This window comes from Pantherophis guttatus, chromosome 4 (genome assembly GCF_059756535.1).
Source record: "Pantherophis guttatus breed Tessera chromosome 4, ASM5975653v1, whole genome shotgun sequence".
NCBI classification, from domain to species: domain Eukaryota; kingdom Metazoa; phylum Chordata; class Lepidosauria; order Squamata; family Colubridae; genus Pantherophis; species Pantherophis guttatus.
Genome location: NC_142066.1, coordinates 48754749 through 48779313, shown reverse-complemented (window position 1 = coordinate 48779313; position 24565 = coordinate 48754749). Strand labels below are relative to the sequence as shown.

Below are 24565 nucleotides of genomic sequence, written 5' to 3'. Positions count from 1 at the left end.
ATCATTCTACAGGACGCCAAATATCGATGCTGCAGCGGAGCTCAAACCCAGTGTTGTTAGAAGGCCCGATTCTTAAACGGATACACTGATCTTCTCTTAGCTTAACCTAACTTTAGGTTAGGTCGCCTGCGATGTCTCGGGTTTATTCCCAGTGACATGCAAGTCATTTGATCCTGATGGCAGCTGCTCGCTGAGCGTATAAATTTATACGCTCAGCGAGAATTGCATTCGAATTACATAAAAGAAAGGTGTGCTTGTACATATTTTAGAAACATTAATTTGCTATTCATTTGAGAGAGCCTGTTGTTCCCTAAATCATGGCTTGATTTTCCAATCATCAAATGAGAAGTGGGTCTGCATATGTGAATAAGACTAACGCGGGGGTCGCCTTTGTAGGCGCACGTTCGTGTTTAACGCCCGGCACAATCGTGGCGAGACGTGGCGCGGCGCTCGCACAGGCGCGCGCGCGCGGCTCCACCACGCGGGGCCGCAGAGCATTTGGAGATAGAGGTTGAGAGGGGCGGCCGTGCTTTGCCTGGCCCCGCCCCGGCCATCCCTCTACCCCGGCGGCGGCGGCATCAGCAGCGGCGGCAGCGTCTCCTCGATCGTTCCCTGCGTCCGACCCTCCTTCCTTCGCCGGCAAGGCAGAGCAAATCGAAGCGAGACAAGGCACGCTGACGCCGGAGCAAGAGCGGGAGCGCTCGGTGGCTGGAGACGCACAAGGCGGAGGGCGCCACTGGGGCAGCCGCTGAGTACTCCTGCCTGGCCGGGCCGGTGCGGCTGCTGGGAGCCCCGTGGGGGGATGGCGGACGGGGCTCCCTGTGTCCTTCCTTCGGGCTCGCCCCGGCCCGGGGCCCCCAGCGTCCCGCCGCAAGAAGAAGGTGCTGCGGCCGCTGTAGAAGCTCCGGACGACCTGAGCTCGCCACGTTCCATTTCGGGCAGCTCGGCGGGTACCAGCCGCGACAACTCGACCGAGAGGGACCCCCCAGTCCTGGCCAAAGCTGCCCCTGCCGCTGGCATTATGAAGGTGGGTCCCAATTGCTTGCGCCTCCTCCCGCCCGGCGACCTTTCTAGTGAGCGTCTCGCTGTCGGTTCCTTCGGCATGTGTGTAACGTCTCTTTCCTTTATAAACAGGAATCCCACTGGGATTTCCCACCACCCCAATCCACAAGGGCAACCTACCTGAACTTAAGCTAACCTCCTCCGGCCGCAACCTGAATATCTCGGTTCTGTCCTCATCTGACCTTCTAAATTAACCGAGGGACCCACGGGAGATTCCTAACCGATCTGTTTTTTTCCTTCCATGCAGCAGCACCCCTTCTTCTGAATGCCCTCTGCTTAACTTCCTCCCATTTCTAAAACAACAGGTTCCGAGTCTCTTGCTATGAGTAAATTGGGGGGGGGGGGATACTTTGGTTTTTTACTTTGTTTGCTAAAGACAGAGGAAAAGTCACTGCATGTTTGCAAAGGTGCTCTGGTCATCATTCTTTTCTGATATTCTGGAGATTGGTGTGTATATGAATGGTGTGTAATCAAGAAAGAGATTCCGGATTCAACCCTACTTCTGATTAATGCAATTTCTCTCTGCAACATCTCCTAGCTATTCTTTATTTCCTATGCTCAACCCAGTCTGAACATTCACATTGGCTGAGTTCATATGATACACATAACCAGGTCAGTTGCAATCTAGGCACTGCATTTGCACTGTATAATATGCTTGTTTAATTCAATCTTTTTTTCTCCCTGGTTTGATATGTACAAATCCAGTCTATTTGGTTAATTCAAGGTCACGTGTATGAACCAAAACCCCAAAATGGGTAAATTCAATAACCAGGTTGTGTTGGGTCAACCCAGCTTCTTTGTTCCCTGAAACTGGGATTGCTACTCTTTTTCACCCTCTCCTGCAAAAGACTGCTTTCAATCCCTCATAAATTTTCTTTCTCGCTCCTTAGCTCATCCAGAATGTTTATTTGAAAAGTCATTTCACATACTTTATCCTGCTGCTTTGAAGTTCTAGTAGAGATGCCTTTGAAAGTCTGGTTCCTATATGTATAAATGTTGTTTGATTTTTCTGTGTTAGTTCAGTGGTTATGGGGTGAGAAGGAAGCTGAGTTAAACCTCTGAGCCCACCACAAAAAAACTAATGCATTTGAACAGGTATGCATATTGTGACTGTCACTACTATTGGTTGAAGATCCACATGCCATAGTACTCTGCTGTTGTAACCATCAAGTGATGAAATGAGCCTAAGCCAAAAGTGATTCAGCTGTATGATTTTTATCCCTTTCGCTTTTTTGATAACCCTTCTGTAATTATCAGTATTAGTATTGCCTTGCAGGATTATTTTATGTGGGAATCACATGCTGGAGCCACTTATACCGGTAGTCTTCAATTTATGACCACAATTGGAACTGGAATTTCCACCATAAGTTCTTGCAGCCATAAGTCAAGTTGGACCCAATTTTACAACAATTTTTACAGCTAATGTTAAGCAAATCTTCATGGCTGTTAAGCAAATCACATAGTTGTTAAGTGGATTCAACATATCCAGTGGACATTTTTTTGCTAGAAATCAGCAAAAAAGATCACAAATCACAACCACATGACTGCAGGACGTTGCAGCTGGTTGTTAAATGCAAGCTGATTGCCAGGTGCTTGAATTGCAGTCACAAGTGCAGAGATGGTGAGTTCAGATGGTGTGTTCGTTGTAACTGGGAGTACAGACTTTAACTTCCTTTTTCAACAGCTGTTACTGGTGTTAAACCACCATTAAATGTATAGCTGTAAGTTGAGGACTACCTGCATATCGCTCTCCATACAGGAATTGGTGCATGCAATCCCTGTCATTTTATTTACAGCCTTGAACTTGTACAATTAGTGGGGCATTTTTCATATGTTGGTATTTCTGCAAGTTCATGAAAAGACACATGGCAATTGGCAGTCCAAGACCTGAATTATTTCCAATGGCAAGAAGCACATTGAATTCAGGTTTTGCTGATGGTTATGCCTTTTTAATGAATGAGGTTCATATGGTGTATAATAAATAGAGTACATAGAGCTATGAATTGGCTCATTACCAGTTTATTTCCATAGCCAACGTGAGATTTCCAATCTATGTTTGTAAGGAATTAAGGATCATTATTCTACTTTAACAAACCTGGTTTCCTTTTGTATATCATATTCTTTAATATTGTTTCTCATACTAAGGTGTTAGCATGTTACTAAATCTCTGAACCATATTTATTTATTTATTTATTTTATTTTATTTTGATTTATATGCCGCCCTTCTCCGGAGACTCAGGGCGGCTTACAGTGCGTTAAGCAATAGCCTTCATACTTTTGTATATTTATACAAAGTCAGCTTATTGCCCCCACAAACTGGGTCCTCATTTAACCTACCTTAGAAAGGATGGAAGGCTGAGTCAACCTTGAGCCTTGGAGAGATTCGAACCAGCAGTAAATTGCAGGCAGCTGTGTTAATAACAGGGTGCTTTAAACCACTGTAGTACCAAGGCTCTAATATTCATTAGAAAGAGGAGGATTATGGATCACATGTGGGACCCCAAAACATCTAATCAGGAAAAAAAATAATTCAACTGAAAGCCATGAAGGCTGGCTTCTGCAGCAAAAATGAGCTCCACGCTGCTCCACAATGTATGAATCAGTCAACTGTCACGGGTCTCTTGAGGGAATGTTATCTATGTCTGCTTATGGTGGTGACTCCGCCCCCCCTCCCCTCCCCCCCCCAGTTTTCCAGCAAAGCTTTTTACATAGACTTGGTCCATTCAACTGGAAGAGCTAGGATGTGAGCTGAACCATCATTTCTTCACAGGATCAGCTGGTCAGCAACAAAGGTGTTAACCTAGCAGATTACAGGAGATATCTTCTGCAAATTAGCCAAAGCCTGATAGGAAGACAAAAATTGTTTTCTGTCCTTGAAACCCCCCCTCCTCTCTGTGAAGTGGTCTCAGGTTCCCTTGGGCTATTTATGTCTTGTTTACTCAAACTGAAGGGATCAAGGCCATTTCGTTTTGGTGGAGCCAAATTTCATGTTTTTGAATTGGTGGGAGTTTGTAAGCTTGTGGGCCTCAGCTCTGGGAAAAATTGTTTCCAAGAGGTTCTGCTGTTTGGATTCTATGATCAATGAGTCTGAATAGAGAAAGGCCGTCAATGTTATTTGATGTGTTTGGGTCATTAGTGCACCTTCACAACTTGATGTGTTAATTTTTGGTTTTATACAATGAATTATTTTCATGACTGCAGCCTTCCCAAAACTACTTAAAGTAGAAAGCTATATCTCTAATTAGAGATTAACAACATCTTAAATCAATTTTAATGCCATATTTTCAACAAAAGAGTTGATTGAAGAAAGCCAAATCCGTAACAATAAAAGCAACCCAAATTACCTACCAAAAGTGAGTGCAGTACATATAAAAAAGTCCAAACAAAAGTAAAGGAAAACTGGTAATCTTTAAATCATTATTAAAGGTAAAGCCAGTGCAGAGAGTAAAAGTTACTTTAAATCCTAATCAGTCAATTCATAAATTTGATGAAGGGAGTTGCAACTCACAAACATTTTAATGAAAAAAGGTGCTTCCTCCAGCGTTTTACTATTATGGATTAAACAGGCTCTCTTACAATGCCTACCCTGAGTTAGCATTACCTCTAGAACTAACATTTACATGCCTTCATTTTTGAAAGAGATCTATCGGACCACAGCTCCCACAGGCCTTTGCTATTGGCTATGATGATTGAGGTTAATGGGAGCTAAAGACCAAACATCTGGAGAGTGCCAGATTGTCTTTGATTGGAAGCTCCTAAAGTGTTGCTGAATGCATGAAGAGAATCTGTTGCATGTTTAAGCAAAGGAGCCTCCACTCGGATGATAACTGTATTTGGCCCCAATTGGAAATATGACTGGCAGAAATCATAGCCACGATTTCCATTTCTCCCAATGGATTTCTCAGACACTGTAGGGAAATGTAACTGGCCGGATCCAGCCAATTACTTCTGAGAAATAAAATGTTAGATTTATTTTAAAAGGGGATTGGTGGGGTAGACAGGCATCAATCTGTAAACATGTGAACCCAGGATCTGCCATAGACTTTCATTGTTGATCCTGACTCTGTGAAGTCACTTCTCTTTGCAGAAAAGAATTATCTAAAGTTGGCTAAATCAGAAGTTGTAGCCTAAGGCCTCAAGAGTTAACAGGCACTAGAAATATTTCATTATAGTTCCCAGAGACCTCTGTCTTATCAAGCTGTTACAATATGCCACAAGGAGGGGAGGGCTTATTAAGGCCTCTCCAGTAATAACACTGAATTAATAAATAACTGGAGAGTAATCGCATAAACTATGTTTTGTTTGTATTTAATGAAAATGAAACAAAGCCAACATTGCTTTTTGAAGCAGGTTCCCTTTCCCTAGCACATAATTCCTGGGTCAAGTCAGCTCTTGACTAAGAGTTGTGCACCTTTCAGGAAAAGGCTTTCCAAAGAATAAATATGAGTTTGAAGCAGGGAGGAGTCCCCAGCATTTCTCAACTTAATTTAAAGAAGTTATGCTGAAGCAAAAAAAAAGGTGGTTTTCCCTATATTTTTGATTGTCGTTGGTTCCAGGCAATCTAGGTAATATGGAAACTATAGTTCTTCTTGCTATTCTTGAGTGCTGGGATGATAATGTTGTGTTCTGAGCTTAATTTTAAAGCAGGCCCAGGGGGAATGCTATTTCTTAAGCTTTCCTAAAGAGTTTCTTCCACCAACTGAGAAAACTTTTGTCGATTCCACATTGCTGAAATTGAAAATATCTACATTCTCAGGTAAAAAGGAATATTTTGTGCCTCTTTGGAATATTTGTGAATAAAAAAATGTGCTGAGATACTATTGTTATCTAGTCTCCTGAGGTTTTAGAGGGAATTGCTGCATCAGAGGTTTATGGAAAGTTATGGAATTCTTATGTAGGAACAGTAGTATAGGTAGTTCTTGACTTACAATGACAACTGAGCCCAAAATTTATGTTGTTAAGTGAGAACTTCGTTTTTTACCCCAGTTAGTGAATTTTGCCCCGACTTTTCCTGCCAAATTTAAGTGAATCACTGCAGTTGTTGAATTAGTAACCTGCTTGTTAAGTGCTTCCCCATTGGCTTTGCTTGTCCCAAGGTTGCAAAAAGTGATCACATGACTCCGGGACACCGCAACCGTCATAAATATGAACCAGATGCCAAGCTTCTGAATTTTGATCACATGACCATGGGGATGCTGCAAAGGTGGTAACTGAAAAATGGTCATAGGTCACTTTATTCAGTGCTGCTGTATCTTTGAGCAGTCACTAAATGAACTGTTATAAGTGGAGAATTACCTGTATAGATTTCCACAAAGCAGGATGACCTTTAAAAGCCCTTTGCTAGTGCTGTTTTCACATCTCTAGCTTCATAGCCTTTAGGCAGAGAAGGAAAGGATGTTAAGACAGTGGAAAAAAGCCTTTGTTTTTGGTTTCTGATTCTGCCTAAGATTAGCTTTTAACCCTCCTGCTATTTGCAGATGATACAGAAATTAAATCAGATAACAACTAATGTGCTAGAAAACAGAAACATAATTAAACAGGATCTTCGTCAATTAGAAAAATGGATCTATAAAAATAGTATCTATAGAAGAATTTTAAAATTGTAGCTGATCATGAGGTAAATGTGAGTCAACAACGTGATGTGGTTGCAAAAAAAATGTAGATGTGATTTTTAGGCTGCACCAGTGGAAGTATAATTTCCAGACCATACGTAAGAGATCCATTATATTCTGCATTGTCCTGGAATACTATATTCAATTTTGGATACCACTATAAAAAGTAAATTTGTCTATCAGGGTTGGGAAAGGTACAAACAAGAGCAATGCAAATGACCAGGTGACTGAAAACTAGTGCTTTCATGATGAGTAGGTGGAAGAACTGGGTACATTTATCTTTTTTAGAAAATTGCCTGAAGAGAAATACAATTGCACTCTTCATACATACCTAGGAATGTCATCCAGAAGGTGGCTGTGACCTATTCGTCATTATCCTAGAGGATAGGATATTGAATCATGGATTTCTATTACGTGACATGTTAGGAAAGTCTTTTTAAGAAGAAACAGCAATTCAATAATGAACCAATGTTTACACTTTGGGGGGAGGCAGATGAGTTCAAAAAGAATCTGAGTGTTATGCAGAGATTCCTGCAATGAGCATTTCTGTACTGAACAATTCTAAATGTCCCTTTTTAACTGTTTATGAATTTCTGATGCTAGTATACAGATTACACCAGATGGAATAGCATCATTGACAGAAAGTAACAAATGAGTGGTGACAGACCTATGATCTTTTTCAATATTGTTGAACTACATTCCTGTTATCCTTCTCCATTGGCTTTACTTCCCCATGCCTGCCAGGTGGTATTTTAGATCTTGATAAAAGGACTTTGACTAAGATAGTTTCCAAAATCAATCTCAGGTTATGAACTTCCATATGATCTCCCACTTTCTTTCTTAAACTGCATATTTCCAAAGCCATTTGTGTTCCATCATATTGCCACCTGTAGATGCACATGGCTGGATCAACTCAACTTGATTCTATCCTCTCTGCTGTATCATGCAGATGTGACAGATTAGTATTTCAGTAGTAAAGGAGAGGTTTTTACTGAAGTCACCCAATACGATACCATTATTTGTTATTATTTCACATACTAGTACTAGTTTATGACTCAATATGTCAAGGGGCCATCAGTAGACCCAACTAATCTGGAGTTTTGTTAGCCTCTAACTTTTCCTTTTTAGGTTGTAGAAAAAATGGTTGCATGGCAATTTCGAAGGGCTCTGGAAGAAGTGGATTATCTAGATCTCCTTCAGTCAGGATTCAGGCTAGGATATGAGATGGCATCTGACAAGAACAGGATGGGGGCAGTGCATACATTCTTGCTTTTATTGACATCTGAGTATACTTCAACACTGCAAATTATGGCCTCCTTTTGGATTGGCTTTAGCAGTTAAGAGTGAGCGGCATTGTGTTGTACTGGTCCTTCTTCTTCTATGTTTGGTTCCAGCTAATGTTGCTAGAAGGTGATAGATCCAGTCCACAGTCTCTGTTTTTTGGGGTGCTGCAAGGTTCAGTTCTTTATTCTCTCTTATTTAACAACTACATGAGGCCATTGGGTGAGTTGAGTTGACTGTTTGGGGTGAAACATCAATATGCTGATGATACCTCCACCTTAGTCTACTCTGGACATCTTATCTCACTACTTGGAGGCGGTAGGGGTATGAATGAGGTGCAGTGGGTTCCAACAAGACTGGTGTAGCTTTGGATGATTAGCCCTTCTACTACGAAGTTTTTTCTACTTTTGGTCCTGGATGGGATGACATGTCTCAGCTGGGCCTGGTACACAATATGGGGGGTTCTCTTGAATGCAAAATTCCAACTGGAAGAATAGGTGGTAGTAGCTAGAGGGTCTTTACAGCCTTTCAGATTGTGTGCCAGTTGCACTCATTTTTCAACCGGGGGGCTCTGCTCACTGTCATTCATGTCCTTGTGATTTCCTGCTTGGACTAGTACAATGCACTCTAATTGAGGCACATTGAGAGGCTTCAGCTGGTACAAAATGCAGCTGCTTGGGTTACAAATGGTGTTGGCTATTAAGAACGTGTAACACCATTATTGCTAGTGTGCCTAAATCAAGGTACAGGTAGGTACCTTTCAAGCCCTTCATGGCTTGGGAGTGGGTTACCTAAGGGACAATCTTCTTCTGGACATTTCTGCCTATCCTGTATGGTTCAGCAAAATGGACATTCTCATTATGAGCTTCCATCAGCCCATGCCAGCTGTTGGGTACTAGGAAGCATGTCTTCTTTGCTGTAGTACCCTGCCGTCTTGATCATCTTCCCTCAGATTAGGAAGCCCTGACCTTTCTGGCTTTTTGGAAGGCTTTGAAAACCTGGTTATATGCCCATATTTGGGGTTCTGAGTGTGTGAAGGCTCCCTTTTCCTGGTTATGCTGACACCAATGAAATATAATACCTTTTGGCTGCTGTTTGTATTTAATTTCTTTTTGTATCATGTTTTAATTGTTTTTAATATTGTGTGCTGCCGAGAGTTCACTGGTTTGGTGGGTAGCTTTTGAAATTGAATTAATAAATAAATAAAAATCTTAATTAGTTTATTCTCGGAGATTGATTTTTGTGTAGTAAACCATAATATCCATTCCCAAAAAAAATATTACCAGATTAGAAAGACATTCAAGTTTGCAGAAATCCTTCCAGCTAGTTTTGTTACCATTTGATTTGATTCTAAGGAAAAAGATCTGAAAACAAAGTAGTGAGATCCAGCACGCTTAGGATGCGTAGAATGATAATTAATGTTCGTGGGAAGACAAAAACCCAGAAATAAAAAGCTTTGTATTACCGATAGGTCCCATTTGGCATTGCTCACATGGTTTAAGATTAGATTTTGGAATCAAATGTATGAAATCAAATGTCACTATTTCAGATTCTGCATGTACACGGAAAAGGTCAACTTTGTCGAAAGCTTCTTTTTGGATGTTATCAAGTTTAAGAAAATTATAGGCATTGATGATCTAGTTGTGCATCAGATGCATTGTTCATGTTGCTCAGTGAAATAAATGGATTATGGGAATATTCTTAAACAAATGTTCTTAATTCTGTCCTTCTCGTCTTCCCCCTCCCCACCAGATTTATATTTCCTCTCCCCCTCCCTGCAGATTTATGTTCTAAATGGATTTTTATTTTTATTTTTGGCAACATCTACAGTTTCTGTTTTAGGAATTGTGAAGCAATGAGCACACACACAAAAAAAGACTGAGTGTAAAAATTAAATTAAGTTTATAGTTAACTATCTAAATTATATTGACAAGATTTATGAGCAGATGAAGCCGCCTTCATACTGAGTCATTGGTCCGTTCAACCAGGTGCTGTGCTGAGGTCCTTTTAAAACTAAAGATTTTGTGGAATTTTATGCATACAAAGGTATATTTCCATCACTGCAGCATTGTTGTTTTAAATGACCTCTCAAATATCATTTTAACATGAAATTTAAGTTCAATGCCCAGAACTTTATCAGACCTGAACAGAAAGTAGATGTCATCTTCTCTAACTGGTAGCTTGCAAATTTTGGGACAGAAATCTTCCTTTGGACTGAGGAAAGAAGCTTTCTCACAAAATACCATATCAATCTATTTGCCTATCTAGTTCATTTTTGCCTCCTGAGCCGACAGTGTTTCTTCAGGATCTTGGGCACAGAGTTTTCTGTTCCTTGACCCTGTAGTGGCAAGGTCCATCGCCGATCTTTGGCATTCAAAGCTTGAGTTCAGGCCCTAAACTGTGGTCTCATTCCAAATCTTTTTAAGTAGGTAAAACTCAACTCTGTGGACACATCCATTCAATCTTCTTGCTAACAGGACAGAAAAAAAGATAGCCATTGCCTTCTTCAGATATAATATTTCAATTTCTTAATCTAGCCTATAATCTGGGATTTCTTGGTGGTTTCCTCCCAAGTACTAACCAGCTCGATCCCTGCTTAACTTTCCAGAGTAGCTAAGGCTGCTTAGGTGACAGTACCTAGCTGAGCTTTAACTAGAAATCCTTCTGTTTGAGGATGATAAGTCATGGGGGGGAGGGGGTAGAATCTGCAGGCTACACTACTTCCTCTCCAGCTCTCTTTTCCCTTAAGGCATCTTGCTATAACTGTTCTTCCCTTTTTTTTTTCTTACCCCAAACAATTTCAAATCAGTTCTAGGGTATCAGCCATTGCCTATGGGGAGATGCCCTTGTTAGGTGTGTGTTTCTAAAATTGGCTTTTAGCTGTTCTTGCATCATAGATGCTCATCTCCAGAATAGGTGGCTGTCACCCGAGACCCGCCTCTTTGCTCCTTGCAGCCTATTTTAAGCATTGATGCTCCAGTGCTATTAATACAGGGTGTGTGGGCTGCGTTCCAACCCTCCCCTCCTTTGCCAGGCTTTCTCCTGCACCTTAGAGAAGGAGGAATTAGCTTGTCTTCCAGGCTAGTGGTGTGCTTTTAAAGGCTGAATGCATGCTTGCACTTGAGAGTAGAGGTGGGAGAGGAAGCTTATTGTTCCCAGTAGCTGGGGGAGGGGGGAGTCCTGGGAAGCGCTGTGTGAGGAATGGTGTGACTGATAACCTTTTTCCAATGAATACGGGCAGACAGTAGAAAAATCCAGACCCCCCCCCCAAAAAAAAAATGCAGAGAAATTTCTAAGTTAGGTTGCTTTGAAGGATCCAAACTGTATTCCTAAAAACTCAAAATGAATTCTAGGATAGAACAATCACCTGGAGTCAGATCTGATGTATTAAATCTTTTCATATGTGTGAAATTTACTTGCAGAATTTGTGCGTCACACTTAAGTTATAATCTGATTTATTTGGTCTTTGCTAAGCATGCCCTATGAAGCAGCCATTTTGATGGATAAAAGGTATGGTTTAATGATTAATGTGACTGCACATCGTGGTTAAACTCCTAGCTTGGTCTGTCAATCAATCTATGTTGGGATACCTTCTGATTTTACTATGATGGAGGCAGGCCACTCTGAAATAGATGATGTTTCCCTCCATCTCACCGCAGAGGAAGGACTAGAATAAACCCTAATGTTAATTCATGTGTGAGGAGGTAACTGTTGTTTCTAGTTCCTTGTTCTAGAGAATATGCTTGCCTATGAATTCCACTGCCATTTTCTAGGTCATGACAATCTCAAATGCACCTTGGTTATTGTACTTAGTTTTTTTTTTTAAAAAAATATTTCCTAGGATAACTTGGAAGATCTTTTCAATAATAGGCAATGAGCAAGGGGGTTAACCTCTCATTGTGCAGCAACAAGAACCTTTAACTCAGCACCATGACCTTCTAAGTAAAGTATTATCAGTACTGCAACTCCCAAGCTGCTGCCCATGTCCTGCATACTTTTCACAGTTACTCATTGCTGTTCCTATTGGAAACTAGGTAGCCCAGGCTGAGGAGAGGACAGAAACAAACAAGCAGCAGCAGGTGCTGGTCACCTCTCATGCTCTTCACTGATGGAACAAAATTACCCAAGCTATAAAACTGGCTTTGTGTGCCTTTGAATTGGTCTTGATTCCTGGTACCTGGCTGGACTGCTGCTACCTGTGGTATTCTTGATAAGATTTTTGGAAACAGTTTCCTATTGCTTTCCTCCTAGGGCTGAATCAGAAGAACTGACCCAAAGTCAACCAACTAACTTTGTGGCTCAGATAATTCAATCTCTCAGTTTTTCTCGCTTTAAATCATTATACCAATCTGGTTTAAATTAATTTTATCAGATAAATACTAATTCCTGGAAGCCCAGTGACTTTTTGCCCTCCAGATATCCTGAGGGCATAGTTGCCAGCCCTAAGAGGTAGCCCAGATCAGGAAACTGACTCCCATTGGAAGAGCAAAACTATACTTTATTGAGATAGGCTATAATAATAGAATCTTGCATGTCTGCTTATGTTTTACATCTTCCCCTCTTACATGCCATTGAGTCAAGGAGAAGCCAATCTGAATTTCTTCCTAACATGATATCCTTTCTTAGGGCTTAAAGAATGCCTTTTCGTTGTTGTTTTTTTAATGGCTTCTGAAGACCATCTCTGTTGCTCTCTACAATGGCCTTCTTAAGTCATATCTGCAGGACTGTGGTCTTGCACAGAGACCACACATCTAATGAGACAAGGAGAGAAGACCACAGAGTAGAAGACTTGGAAGTGGTGAGGAATAAACTTTTCTCTGACCATCCAAACCTTCCTTCAGGCAGCCCTAGATCTGATCAATACTCTCATCTATTAATTATCCCCTGGCAGCACTAAATTCAGGGACCCCAATAGACAAAAATGGAGACGAAATCCCAAATGACAAAAAATAAATAAAAATGGAGATTTTGCTATTTAGAGTGTTTGAAGCAACAGCTTTTTTTTTTTTTTTTTTTATTAATTGAATTTCTATACCGCCCTACTCCCGAAGGACTCAGGGCGGTGCACAGCCATGAAATAAAACACATAAATATACAAAATTTAAAATCGAATAAAATGAATTAAATAAATTTGGCTGAATTAATATCCAATTTAAAATACCCATATTTTAAAATCCATTAAAAATTTAGAATTTACACTTAAAAGGGGGAAGATTTAGGCGAGGCCAGCTTGATGAAACAAAAGCGTCTTCAACTCGCGGCGGAAGGTGCGCAGATCCGGAATCCTCCGTATCTCTGGGGGGAGCTCATTCCAGATTGTCGGTGCCCCCACAGAGAAGGCTCTCCCCCTAGGGGCCGACAGCCGACATTGTTTGGCCGACGGCACCTGGAGGAGCCCCTCTCTGTGGGAGCGTACTGGTCGGTGGGAGGCTGTTGATGGTAGTAGGCGGTCCCGTAAGTAACCAGGTCCCAAGCCATGGAGCGCTTTAAAGGTGGTAACCAGAACCTTGAAGCGCACCCGGAAGACCACCGGGAGCCAGTGCAGCTCGCGCAGGAGAGGTGTTACATGGGAGCTCCATGTTGCTCCCATAACCACCCACGCGGCCGCACTCTGCGCCAGTTGGAGCCTCCGGGTGCACCTCAAGGGGAGCCCCATGTAGAGAGCATTACAATAGTCCAGACGAGAGGTGACGAGGGCATGAGTGACTGTGCGTAACGAGTCCCGATCTAGAAAGGGACGCAACTGGCGAATCAGGCGAACCTGATGAAAAATCCTCCCGGTCACGGCCATCAAGTGCTCTTCTAAAGACAGCCGTGAGTCCAGGAGGACGCCCAAGTTACGAGCCCTTTCCGTGGGGGCCAATGATTCGCCCCCAATAGCCAGCGATGGCGCCAGCTGACTATATCGGGACGTCGGAAACCACAGCCACTCGGTCTTGGATGGGTTGAGCCTGAGCCCGTTTCTCCCCATCCAGATCCGCACGGCCTCCAGGCACTGGGACATCACTTCAAGGGCATCGTTGGGGTGGTCCGGGGTGGAGATGTACAGCTGGGTGTCATCAGCGTACAGATGGTACTTCACCCCGAAACCACGGATGATCTCGCCCAGCGGCTTTACATAAATGTTGAACAGAAGGGGCGAGAGAACCGATCCCTGTGGCACCCCACATATAAGGGGCCTCGGGGTCGATCTCTGCCCCCCTGTCAACACAGACTGCGACCGGTCAGAGAGAAAGGAGGAGAACCACCGTAAAACGGTGCCTCCCACCCCCAACCCTTCCAGCCGGTGCAGCATGATACCATGGTCGATGGTATCAAAAGCCGCTGAGAGGTCTAACAGGACCAGGACAGAGGAACAACCCCTGTCCCGAGCCCTCCAGAGATCATCAACCAACGCGACCAATGCCGTTTCCGTGCTGTATCCAGGCCTGAAGCCCGACTGGAACGGATCTAGATACGACGCTTCATCCAGGTACTGGGGTAGCTGTCGCGCAACCACACTCTCAACAACCTTCGCAACGAAGCAAAGGTTGGAGACTGGACGATAATTAGCCAATACTGCCGGGTCCAGGGAAGGCTTCTTGAGGAGAGGCCTCACCACCGCCTCTTTCAAGGCGGCGGGAAAGACACCTGCAAGAGTCTCAGTTTTGCCAGGGTTCCATCCTTTGGACCAAACAATCTAAATCAACTCATTCCTCCAGAACAGGGGTCTGCAACCTTAAACACTCAAAGAGACATTTGGACCAGTTTCCCACAGAAAAGAAAACACCGGGAGCCACAAAACCCTTCCCATGCCTGACTATTTCTTGAGTGGCCACAAAACTAGCATATGTAGTTGAATTAAACGTTCTGTTTTCTTCTGAAGCTTTTCTTTTCTTGGATTTATTCATGGTTGGCCTACCGGGGGTTGAAAAGGCCAGAGGGGATTGAATTGCATGCTGGCAGGTGTTGCACATTGGTGGTTGTGACGCATATTTTGAGTGACAGGGAGCCGTAGCAGAAGGGTGAAAGAGCCACATGCTGCTCCAGAGCCACAGGTTGCTGACCCCTGCTCCAGAGCAAAGGGAGCTTAAACAGAGTGTGAACATGCTAGCCAAGCTTCATGGAGATGGTAGTTTGGGCAGTATTCAATTCATAACCAGAGGCTGGTAGTTAACTTGATCATTGAGAGACAATTGTGGCTGAAGAATTGGAAATATAGAATTCGAACAGATTTTAAATCCACATCCTTCCTTCTATCAAGTCTATTGAAGGGAGGGGGAGCAAACTGAAGAAAATTTAGGTCATTAACCAACAAAAGCATGAAGGGTCACAAACTCTTAAGAGAGTAGCATAGATCCTAAAACAGGTCATACCAGCCCCAACCCAGAGAAACACCTTATCCTGCTAACATGGAAATTCAATAATGAACATAGCATCAGCCTTCCTGTGGGTTGGAAGCAAATGAAATTTGCTTATTTAAAATCCAAAACTTATATCAGACACATGAGTCCTAAAATCTGTCTGTTACTGAGTAAGATCTAGGCCCATGATGGCGAAACTATGGCCTGTGCGCCACAGATGGCGCATAGTGTCCTCTCTGTGGGCATGCGAACCATCACCCCAGTTCAGCTCTGCCGTGCATGCGCGCATGCCTCCCATCGGCCAGATGGTTGTCGGGTCTCTGCCGCACATGCGTGGGGGGCGTGGGGGGGCCATGCACGCCTTGCATTTTGGGGGTTTGGGCGCGCACTAAGGTTAGCCATCACTGATCTAGGCTCTGGTATAAGGCAAACATGTTCTCCTTTCAGACAGTGGGACTTAGTGAAATATATCCAGAGATCCAAAACATGGTGGTAGACTGGCTCTGATACTAATAGCCCCCATTGGTTCAGGAGACTCTAGTACATGGCCCTAGTCAATTTATTAATTTACCAAGCATGGAACTTCTTGCTGAACCAGGGGAAATTCAACCACCTAAATATCAGCTAATTACAACTATGTATCTGGAAGGTATGCTGGACTAAGTGTCTACCCTACAATATGATGACAATAGAATAAATATTTTAAATAAATAGTTGTTTTTAATATGATTTTATATAATCATTTTAATTTTTGATTTGGAGCTGCCTAGAGTTGGTTGAAAGATAGGCAGCTATATAAATAAATAAAATAACAAAATAATCAAGGCCATTGTGGCAGTTTTATTGCTCTGAACTCTTTTTGACTTCTAAGCAAAAGATTAAGGGGGAGAAAGCTATCTACTCCCACAGGAATTGTCAACAGAATTCCTTCTGCCTGGTCTTTGAAATAAGTAGAGACAGATACCTCTTTCCAAATTCACTATCTTCCCCAGGGAAAAAACAGACCATCACAATTAATCCAATATACTTTCTCGCCCTAGCCTACTATGAAAATAAAGTGGATTAATTCTTTTTTCCATATGTTGCTCTGAGTTCTGTAGAAAAGAGACAAATTTGGTAATTTGGTAATTGAAAGTTGTGAAATAAATATAAGGAATAGCCACCCACTAATCCCCTCCCACATTGGCTCACATGTATATAGCTATAACGGTCAACTCTATTTTAGAATTATGTGATAGATGCTTGATATTCCCATTCTGCAGATGACCAAACTGAGGGTAAAACCTGGATTGTTCAGAGATTAAAACTTGGACTTTAATCTTCAGGTTTTGTCCTGCAATTTGCTTGTACTGTGGTCACAACTTTTGACTAACTTTTGACCCTTAAAAAAGTGGTACGTATCAGTCTTCTGGGAGCAGCCCAGATTACAAAACCTTAATCCTAAAAGTGAGTCTTGAGTTCTAATTAGAAAGTTGCTTTTAAGAACGTTAAGAGTAATCCGAGTACTCTGTAGTACTGCTGTAGGGCAGTGGTGGATTGCCCCGGTTCAGACCGGTTCTATAGAACCGGTAGTAAAACCGGCGGGAGGCTCTGCCCACCGACCCTGAAATCATCAGGAAGCTTCAGCGCATACGCAGAAGCGTGCAAGCAGCCCCATTGCGAACCGATAGTAAAGATAAGTTGAATCCACCTCTGCTGTAGGGATATTTGAGTGTGCTCCTTTTTCATGCACTTTCTATATATGAAGAGGCAGGAATTTGTTCAATGGAGGGAGCCACATCTACTGGTTATTTTGGAATTTTGTTTATTAATTTAGGTATCAGCTCTCTCTCTCTTGGCTATCATTAATGTTATTTGTAAACTATAAAAGCATGGTATTTGTAGAGGACAACGAGAGAGCCTTCCCGGAGGAGTATGACCTAAAATTCGAGCATGAGGAAATAATCAAGAAAAGGGGAGAATATAAATGGAAGGTTAAACAGGTGTGCAGTTCTGATAAGATGTGTAATCCTTCAAATTTACCCTCACATGGTCAAATTTACCCTCACCCCCTTTCTAATTGCAACCTGGCACTTTTCACACCCCTCTACCAGCCAAATGTACCCCAGAATTATTTGGCTGTGCGTGCAGTAGTATTTTTCTCTTGAGATATAGTGTCACCACCTGCTTAGCTTGGCAGAGGATTTCCTATTCCACTGGATAAAACAGGTTTTGCTTTATAATTATAAAATTATAATTTTATTTTCTTGTGTGTGTGTGTGTGTGTGTGTGTGTGTGTTTGTGTGTGTATACCCGTGTTTCCCTGAAAATAAAACTGAGTTATATTTTTGGGGGCTGCAAAATAAGCACTAGGGCTTTTCTTTTTTTTTAAACATACAAGAGGCAGTGAGGTGGGGGCCGATGAGAGGGGGAGGGCTACTACTGCCCTCTCCATCCCACCGTCTGCTTGTAGCAGCTGCAACGGACCAAACTCTCGACTTGCCCCAGCCTCCGCCCTCCCTGCCTGCTGGCCCTGTTGCTTCTGGGACACTTCTCAGCCATGGCAGGCACTGTACTGGCCAAGGAGCGGCTGCCCGTGCTGCTGCTGGCCTCATGGGGGCTCTTTGCCCTCCTGGCCATGCTGCTCTGGGCCACCTGCTGGGCTGCTCCTGCCTGGCACGGGGCAAGTTGGCCCAGATCTACAACCTTAAGAGAAAAAGACTAGTCTGTACCACCCAATCATCTGTGCGGGGGTGCATGTGTGAGACTGGCATCAGAAAAGAAGCTCCAATTGTCCACCTCTTTTCATCCTGAGTTGGAAGAATCACGTAGTGAGGGACTGCCGATCAGATTGTTATGCAAACAACAACATCAGCTTCTTTAAGTGGTAACGCCACCCCAGTGCAGGAGCTGCCTTTGGCACACTCATACCAACATGCCCTGGCCGCCTTCGGCATCTACCTCACATGCGGCTGCTCTGCCACCACCTCGCCTTTCACCCGGACTGGCCCGCCGTTGGGGTTGAAGTTCAATCGTGCCCTGCAAGGGAGCCTCCATCCCTGGGGGACAGTTGTCTGTGAAAGCTGAGACAGAGCAGCCGGAGGAGATGGTAGGAGGGAAAGAAGGGAAGGAGAAAGCATGGACCTTCCTTGGCACAATGCTTCATAATAAACACAGCACAAAAGAGTTGTTGTGCGTGTCGACCAGTACGGCACCTGGACTGAATTTTCTAAGAAGATCAAAGGTGGAAAGATAAGAATAAGTTGAGCATCACCACATTGCAAACTGTGCTTTTCACAATGCTGGTCATGATTATTTTATGCCACCATGATGGTCACGATTATTTAACATAACTCTCCAAGTAATTTATTGATTTCTGTGTTCACTTCCATGCTAAAAATATTTTAATGAACCTGTGATTTTTATAAACCATGATTTGTTTTGTGTTCAACACCACAGAAAAAGAGTGAAAGTGTAAGAAAGAAAGAAGAAAAGAAGGAAAACTGAAAAGAATGACTTCCAACTTTCTTTGGTACAGATATAAGTAATAAAATATATCAAACTCTTACTCTAAGATTAACATTTGTCTACATTATTTTCATAATTCCTTATTTAATCATCAAAGCCCAGATCAATTTTTAATTTCAGTTTCTCACAAAAAGTCCAGTAGTGGTTCTTGTTGCTTTAATCACTCTAAATAAAACAGAAATGGAAAATCCTAAACTCTAGTGTAGACCCCGTGCTTCTCAATTTTGGGAATTTAAGGTGCATGGACTTCAATTCTCAGACTTCCCCAGGCAGCATGAAGTTCGCCCATCTTAAATTTGCCAAGACTGAAAAACACTGATCTACAGATAGGGATTTTTCCATTCCTCTTTTACTGGTTCCTACTTACTTATGAGCCATCATAATGCAAAATCTCCATTTTAAATTTACCCCACAGTAATGATGATGCAAAAATCCCAACTATTTTCCTGTACCACCCTGGAAGCCAAAACAGGGCATGGGGGGCATGCAACACGGAATGGGGGGGGGCGCATGATGTCCCCCCAAGTGCTCCGTTTTGGGCATGGAAGACTTCCTGCACCACCCTGGAAGCCAAAATAGGGTATGAGGGGCATGTTACGCCCGCTGCACTCCAATTTGGGCCTGGACAGCTCCTGCACCACCCTGGAAGCCAAAATGGGGCGGGAGGGCGCGACATCCCCTATGCCCCGTTTTGGGCCTGGAAGGCCTCCACCACCCTGGAAGCCAAAACGAAGCATGGGGGCACACAAAGCCCCCCTGCGCTCCATTTTGGGTCTAGAAGTCCTCCTGCACTAACCTGGAATGCAAAATGGCATGCGGGGGATTCCTGAGAGGGGCGGGGTGAGGCAGGGCCAGCCAGAGGTGAAATTAACTGGTTTTCTGAACTGGTAAAAAATTTAACCGGTTTGCTAGCACCTGTGAGATCCTCCTGCAGCCCACCTCTTCCTACTCTTGAATTTCAGCACATGTGTAGAGTCCACTGAAGATCAGAGATGTTGAATGTTTACTTTTTTATTTTTATTTATTTGTACCTCACCCTTGTTATTTTTACAAATAACACAAGGTGGCAAATATATCTAACATATCTTCCTCCTATTTTCCCCACAACAACAACCATGTGAGGTGAATTGGGCTGAGAGAGTGTGACTGATCCAAGGTCACCCAGCTGGTTTTGATGGCTGAGGTGGGACTTGAACTCATGGTCTTGCACTTTGTAGCCCAGTGCCTTAAGCACTAGACCAAACTGGCTGGACAAAATATTCTTCATTTGTGTTTGCTTTTTCTTGTTATTCAGTCGCTAGTTTCCCGGTTGTATAGAATGTGGACAATAAAAAAGACAAGCTTTTTCCTAGAGGCTGACTGTTTCTTCCCCAAGAGAAGGAAAAGTCTCCATTTCCAATGTTGTAAGTCTAGCCTTCAAATGAAAAAAAAAAAAATCTGGTGGCTGAATTTACCTTCCTGAGTTAAATGATGAAGATGGGGATTAGTCTTCACTATATGTATGTAATATATGTAATCTTCAGCATTATGTAAAAAAGGTTGAAAGGGATGTGCAGTTTTGAATTCTGTCCATTCAGAACTTTTCACCTGAATACCAAATTTATTTTTCATTTAAACTACCAACTTTCAAAATAAATCCGACAAGCTGTCCCCAGATGCTTCTGACTGCATTTTGATCTTCTCAAAAATAAGGGTTTGTTAAACAGGAGTGTGGAAAAGGACAGCACAAATGAATTTTTAACTATAGTGCTATCTTTGTCAAATACTAAGAGGGAAGAATATTGCACATCAATGGCAGACCCACAGATACCTATAGTTCAAACATCATGATTAATCTTTAAAAAGTGATTTTAATGAAAATGTTCTCCCTCTCCCCAAATATGCTTTATTTTCATTGTCGTCATTGCACTGGCTGATTGACGCAGCGATTACTGTATTATCTGTGTGCAAGTGACAGCTGAAGCCCTGCTGCAACGATCCCCACCTGCAGCTGTCACAGGAGAGGCTGGGACTGTGTTCCTGCTGCCAAAAGATGTGACTCTTTGGAAAGGTTGGTGGCAGGGAACCGGCAGAGGCTGTACTTCAGAGAGAATTCACAGGTGGCTGGCAAACTATTTTGGGCATTCACCAGGAGCAGAAGGCTGCTTTCCAGCTGGGCCCTTGATTGAATTTCAGATGAGCCTTTGGCTTGGGATGTATCCTGCCAGTAAGAGAAGGTCTGGATAGATCTGAAAGATTGCAGGGAAAGGCAGCCAAGACCAATATGATGCTTCAATTGTTTTGTTTCAGTATCCAACTGCTGGACCTTGCTCTTTAGCCGGAATTCCCTGTCCACCTTGGCTCCCTTTTCAGGTGTGTTGTGAAGATATCAGCCAGAGTGAGACTCTAGATGGGATAAAACAGCAAAGGGTCAAGTTTTCTCCAGAATCCCACAACAAAATTAATTCTACTCCACAGTTGATAAGCACTAATTTTTGAGATTAAAGCCTGGTTGAGCTGGTTGCTTAATTGCTGAATTTTGCCCCCAAGGGTGTGTGTGTGTATGTGCCACATGTGTCTCAGATGGCCTTTTATTCTGGAATTTAATAAATGAATAAAATGGTACTTACCTAGCAGATCATTTGTAGAACATGCTGCTACTGAACTCTACAACTTTCAGTTCAGACCTTCTACCTTAGGGCAGTGAATTTGGAAAGCTGATTTTCTTAATTCTCAAGAAGAGCTTCATGACAAAGGGAAACTAGTCTGCCCTCATTTATTATCTAAAATAGGAGCAGTGGCAGAGTTCTTGTTTTCTTCCTCTGTGCTATGAAGATTCCCTGCAAGAACTGAATAACTAAACATGACTTTTCTTATGTTTTCTTCTCTTCGTCTGCTTTAGTAACTTTTTCCTTCTGTGATCTGTTTTATTTTGGGTCAGAGTGTACGAATTGCCATTAGCAATATTTGTAAGTTGTTACAGGACCTTTTGAGTGAATGGAGGGGCCGAAGAGCGAATAATAACTATTTTGACAAAGCAGCCTTTGACTGAGTCAAGCCATTGCAGGGTTATCATTGATGGTGTTTTAATTGAAGCATGGCTTGAAATTCTGTCAATTGAGGTCCAACACCATCTGAGGAATATTAGCCTGAACAAACCATTAAAAAAAAAGAAGAAGTATTGGCAATTATTGAGTAATGTCAATAGTGTGCTGGGAAAACTGTTAAAAACTAAATATATAGATTTCCAGAAGAATATTGTGTACCTGCTACTTATTTATTTGAAACATTTACTATTTTTAGCCCAAAAAAATGCCAGAGTAGCTTACAGAGGTCACTCATTCGGCTTACAGTCTAAAAGACCTGGCACAGAAAGGGAAAAACAATAGCAACAACTCTAACTTTAGATCTTAGTTACAAAAGCTTTAGTTAAAGGTCTGTGATGCTCCCATCTTTTTCCAGCCTTTGGAGCCTCTGAATCAATAAAATTTTGTGGCAAATTCAGGGGTGAAATCCAGCAGGTTCTGACAGGTTCTGGAGAACCGGTAACGGAAATTTTGAGCAATTCAGAAAACCGGCAAATGCCACCTCTGGCTGGCCCCAGAGTGGGGTGGGAATGGAGATTTTGCAATATGCTTCCCCCAGGAGTGGGGAGGGAATGGAGATTTTGCAGTATCCTTCTCCTGCCATGCCCACCAAGCCACACCACGTCCACCAAGCCACGCCCACAGAACTGGTAGTAAAAAAAATTTGGATTTGACCACTGGGCAAAGCTATTTAAAAAATAAGAGCATGGTAGTGCAGTTTTCCCACCATTCTGAAGAGCTAAACACATGAAACCTATAGTGTAAGCTCTTTAAAAAAGGTCACTTACAAAAGGTAAGGTGAAGAAAAACAGTGCTGTCACCAAAAGGGGCTGGCACTCATCCCTTTCTAAAACTTTTCCTTGGTGTCCATTGGCTGTAGTATGTAGAAGCATGAGTTCAGTATTGTTACATCTTAGAGTAGTGGCTTTGTTTTCCACCTCTCCTATTGTTCTGGCTGCTGGAAGGTTAGTACTAGATGACGTTTGATAGAAGGAGATGCTTGATGGAGGTTGCTTATTAGCTGAGATAATGTTGCAGCCTTCATTTTCCATCACTGTTGTAAGTCTGATGCAACAGCTGCAACCAAGAGTACACAAATGGTGTGGAAGACACTTACATAAAAATTGTTAGTCTAGACCAGAGCAGTGCTCCTTTTAGTCCACTACTGTTCTCTGTGAGTAGCCAAGCCATGTCCCTATTAGAACACCATGAGTTGGATACCCAAATGGTGGCCTTCGTTTGGCTTTGTATCCCCAGCTTGGGGGTTATTATCTTACTAGTGCCAGTTGCCAAGATAAATAAAAAGCCATATTCCAGTGAGATCAGTTCTAAATTAAGCCTTTGCCAAGCAAGTTGCTTGTCTGTCTAGCCCTTTTTATTGGGAGTCATGCCTTCCTGGCTCTAATTTTACTTTACTTTGTGTTTCTTCTCCTCCACTGTTTTATTGCCATACTTCAGGCTAAAACACCTGTTCTGATTTTAAAGACAGGAAGAATTATTTTTCTTGTACAAACTTCCTGAGGAAGTCTGTATCTAGCCTTTCAGCTGGGCTTGTTGGGTGAAAAAAAATGTATAGGAAGGGATCTCCCTCTAGGAAGTGATGAAGCTGATGTTTTCTCATCCCCAACAATTCTCTGCTTACTGCATGATTGAGATGGAGCTTGGATTTAAACAAAGCAGCATAATGTAAAATCTCTGGTTAGGGTAGGATTCTGCCTTCTCTCCAGGAGATGTTCAAATATGTTTCCTAGGTTGTCTGCATAACATGCTAAGCCATACTGTATTGCGATTTGGTTTAATGTGTCACTTGTGTGATATGGACTGGTTAAAAATAAAGCTTTAATAACCAGTTTATTGCAGCTTTTGCACAGGGTATCACTTGGCTGACCTTGCCTTGGGCTTGAGAACTAAACAGATCAGGATCCAAATGGAGGTGAGACATCTAGAGAATATCAGGGCTGCAGGCTGGTCTGGAAAACTAAAAAAGAAAAAAATAATAATCTTGGCAGAGCACAATGGCAAACCTTTTCTGTATTGTTTCCAAGAAAACCGCATGAATATCCTAATCACCAGGCATTGAACTCCACTCAAAGAAGACTTTACTTACTTGCTTTAATCTTGTTCAACATGTAGTCTGAAACCAGATTAATAGCTAGTTTATGATTAAGCAACCCTGAATACTTTAATAACAACAACTTGAAGTTAAAAATAAAGTGCAAAATTAAGACCTCTTTGCAGCCAAGCTTCAGATTATTTTTATTTTTATTTCTTACAGTCTAAGGCGGATTTCTTTTGGGAAACAAGGATTAGGGAAAGGATTAGCACAGACTTTGCAGACAATGCCTATGAACTCAGGTAGATATTGGTGGTCTTGTCTATTGTTTGCAAAATAGCAATAATTTTAAGGGAGAGAACACTAGAAGTACCATTAGTTTGAAGATTGCTGGGATATGTAATCTCTGCATTAAAGGAGATGGGATGGGAGATGGGATTCAGTGCCTCAACTTGACTGTGTATGGAATAGTTATCTCCTTTATGCTAAACATAATTTGGGGCATTATGCAGCATAGTTTCAAGCACTTTAGAGAGAAAGTGCATTAGCAAAAAAAAAAAAAAAAAAAAGGTGCAAATTGCAAGATTGAATTATGGCAATACGGAGTTCAAAATGGGAAGAAAGGAAAAAAAAATACACATT

General features: G+C 42.3%; 1 protein-coding gene across 1 annotated transcript in view; it reads left to right on the top strand.

Moving 5' to 3' along the window:
- The first annotated feature begins 462 nt into the window (after positions 1–462).
- LOC117664594 (inactive phospholipase C-like protein 2) overlaps positions 463–24565 on the top strand; it is a 53872-nt gene continuing 29769 nt past the window's right edge. Inside the window, exon 1 of the mRNA XM_034415669.3 lies at positions 463–1027. Within this exon, the coding sequence (XP_034271560.1) occupies positions 803–1027 (225 nt within the window). The 5' untranslated portion in view covers positions 463–802. The remainder of the gene's footprint in view (positions 1028–24565) is intronic.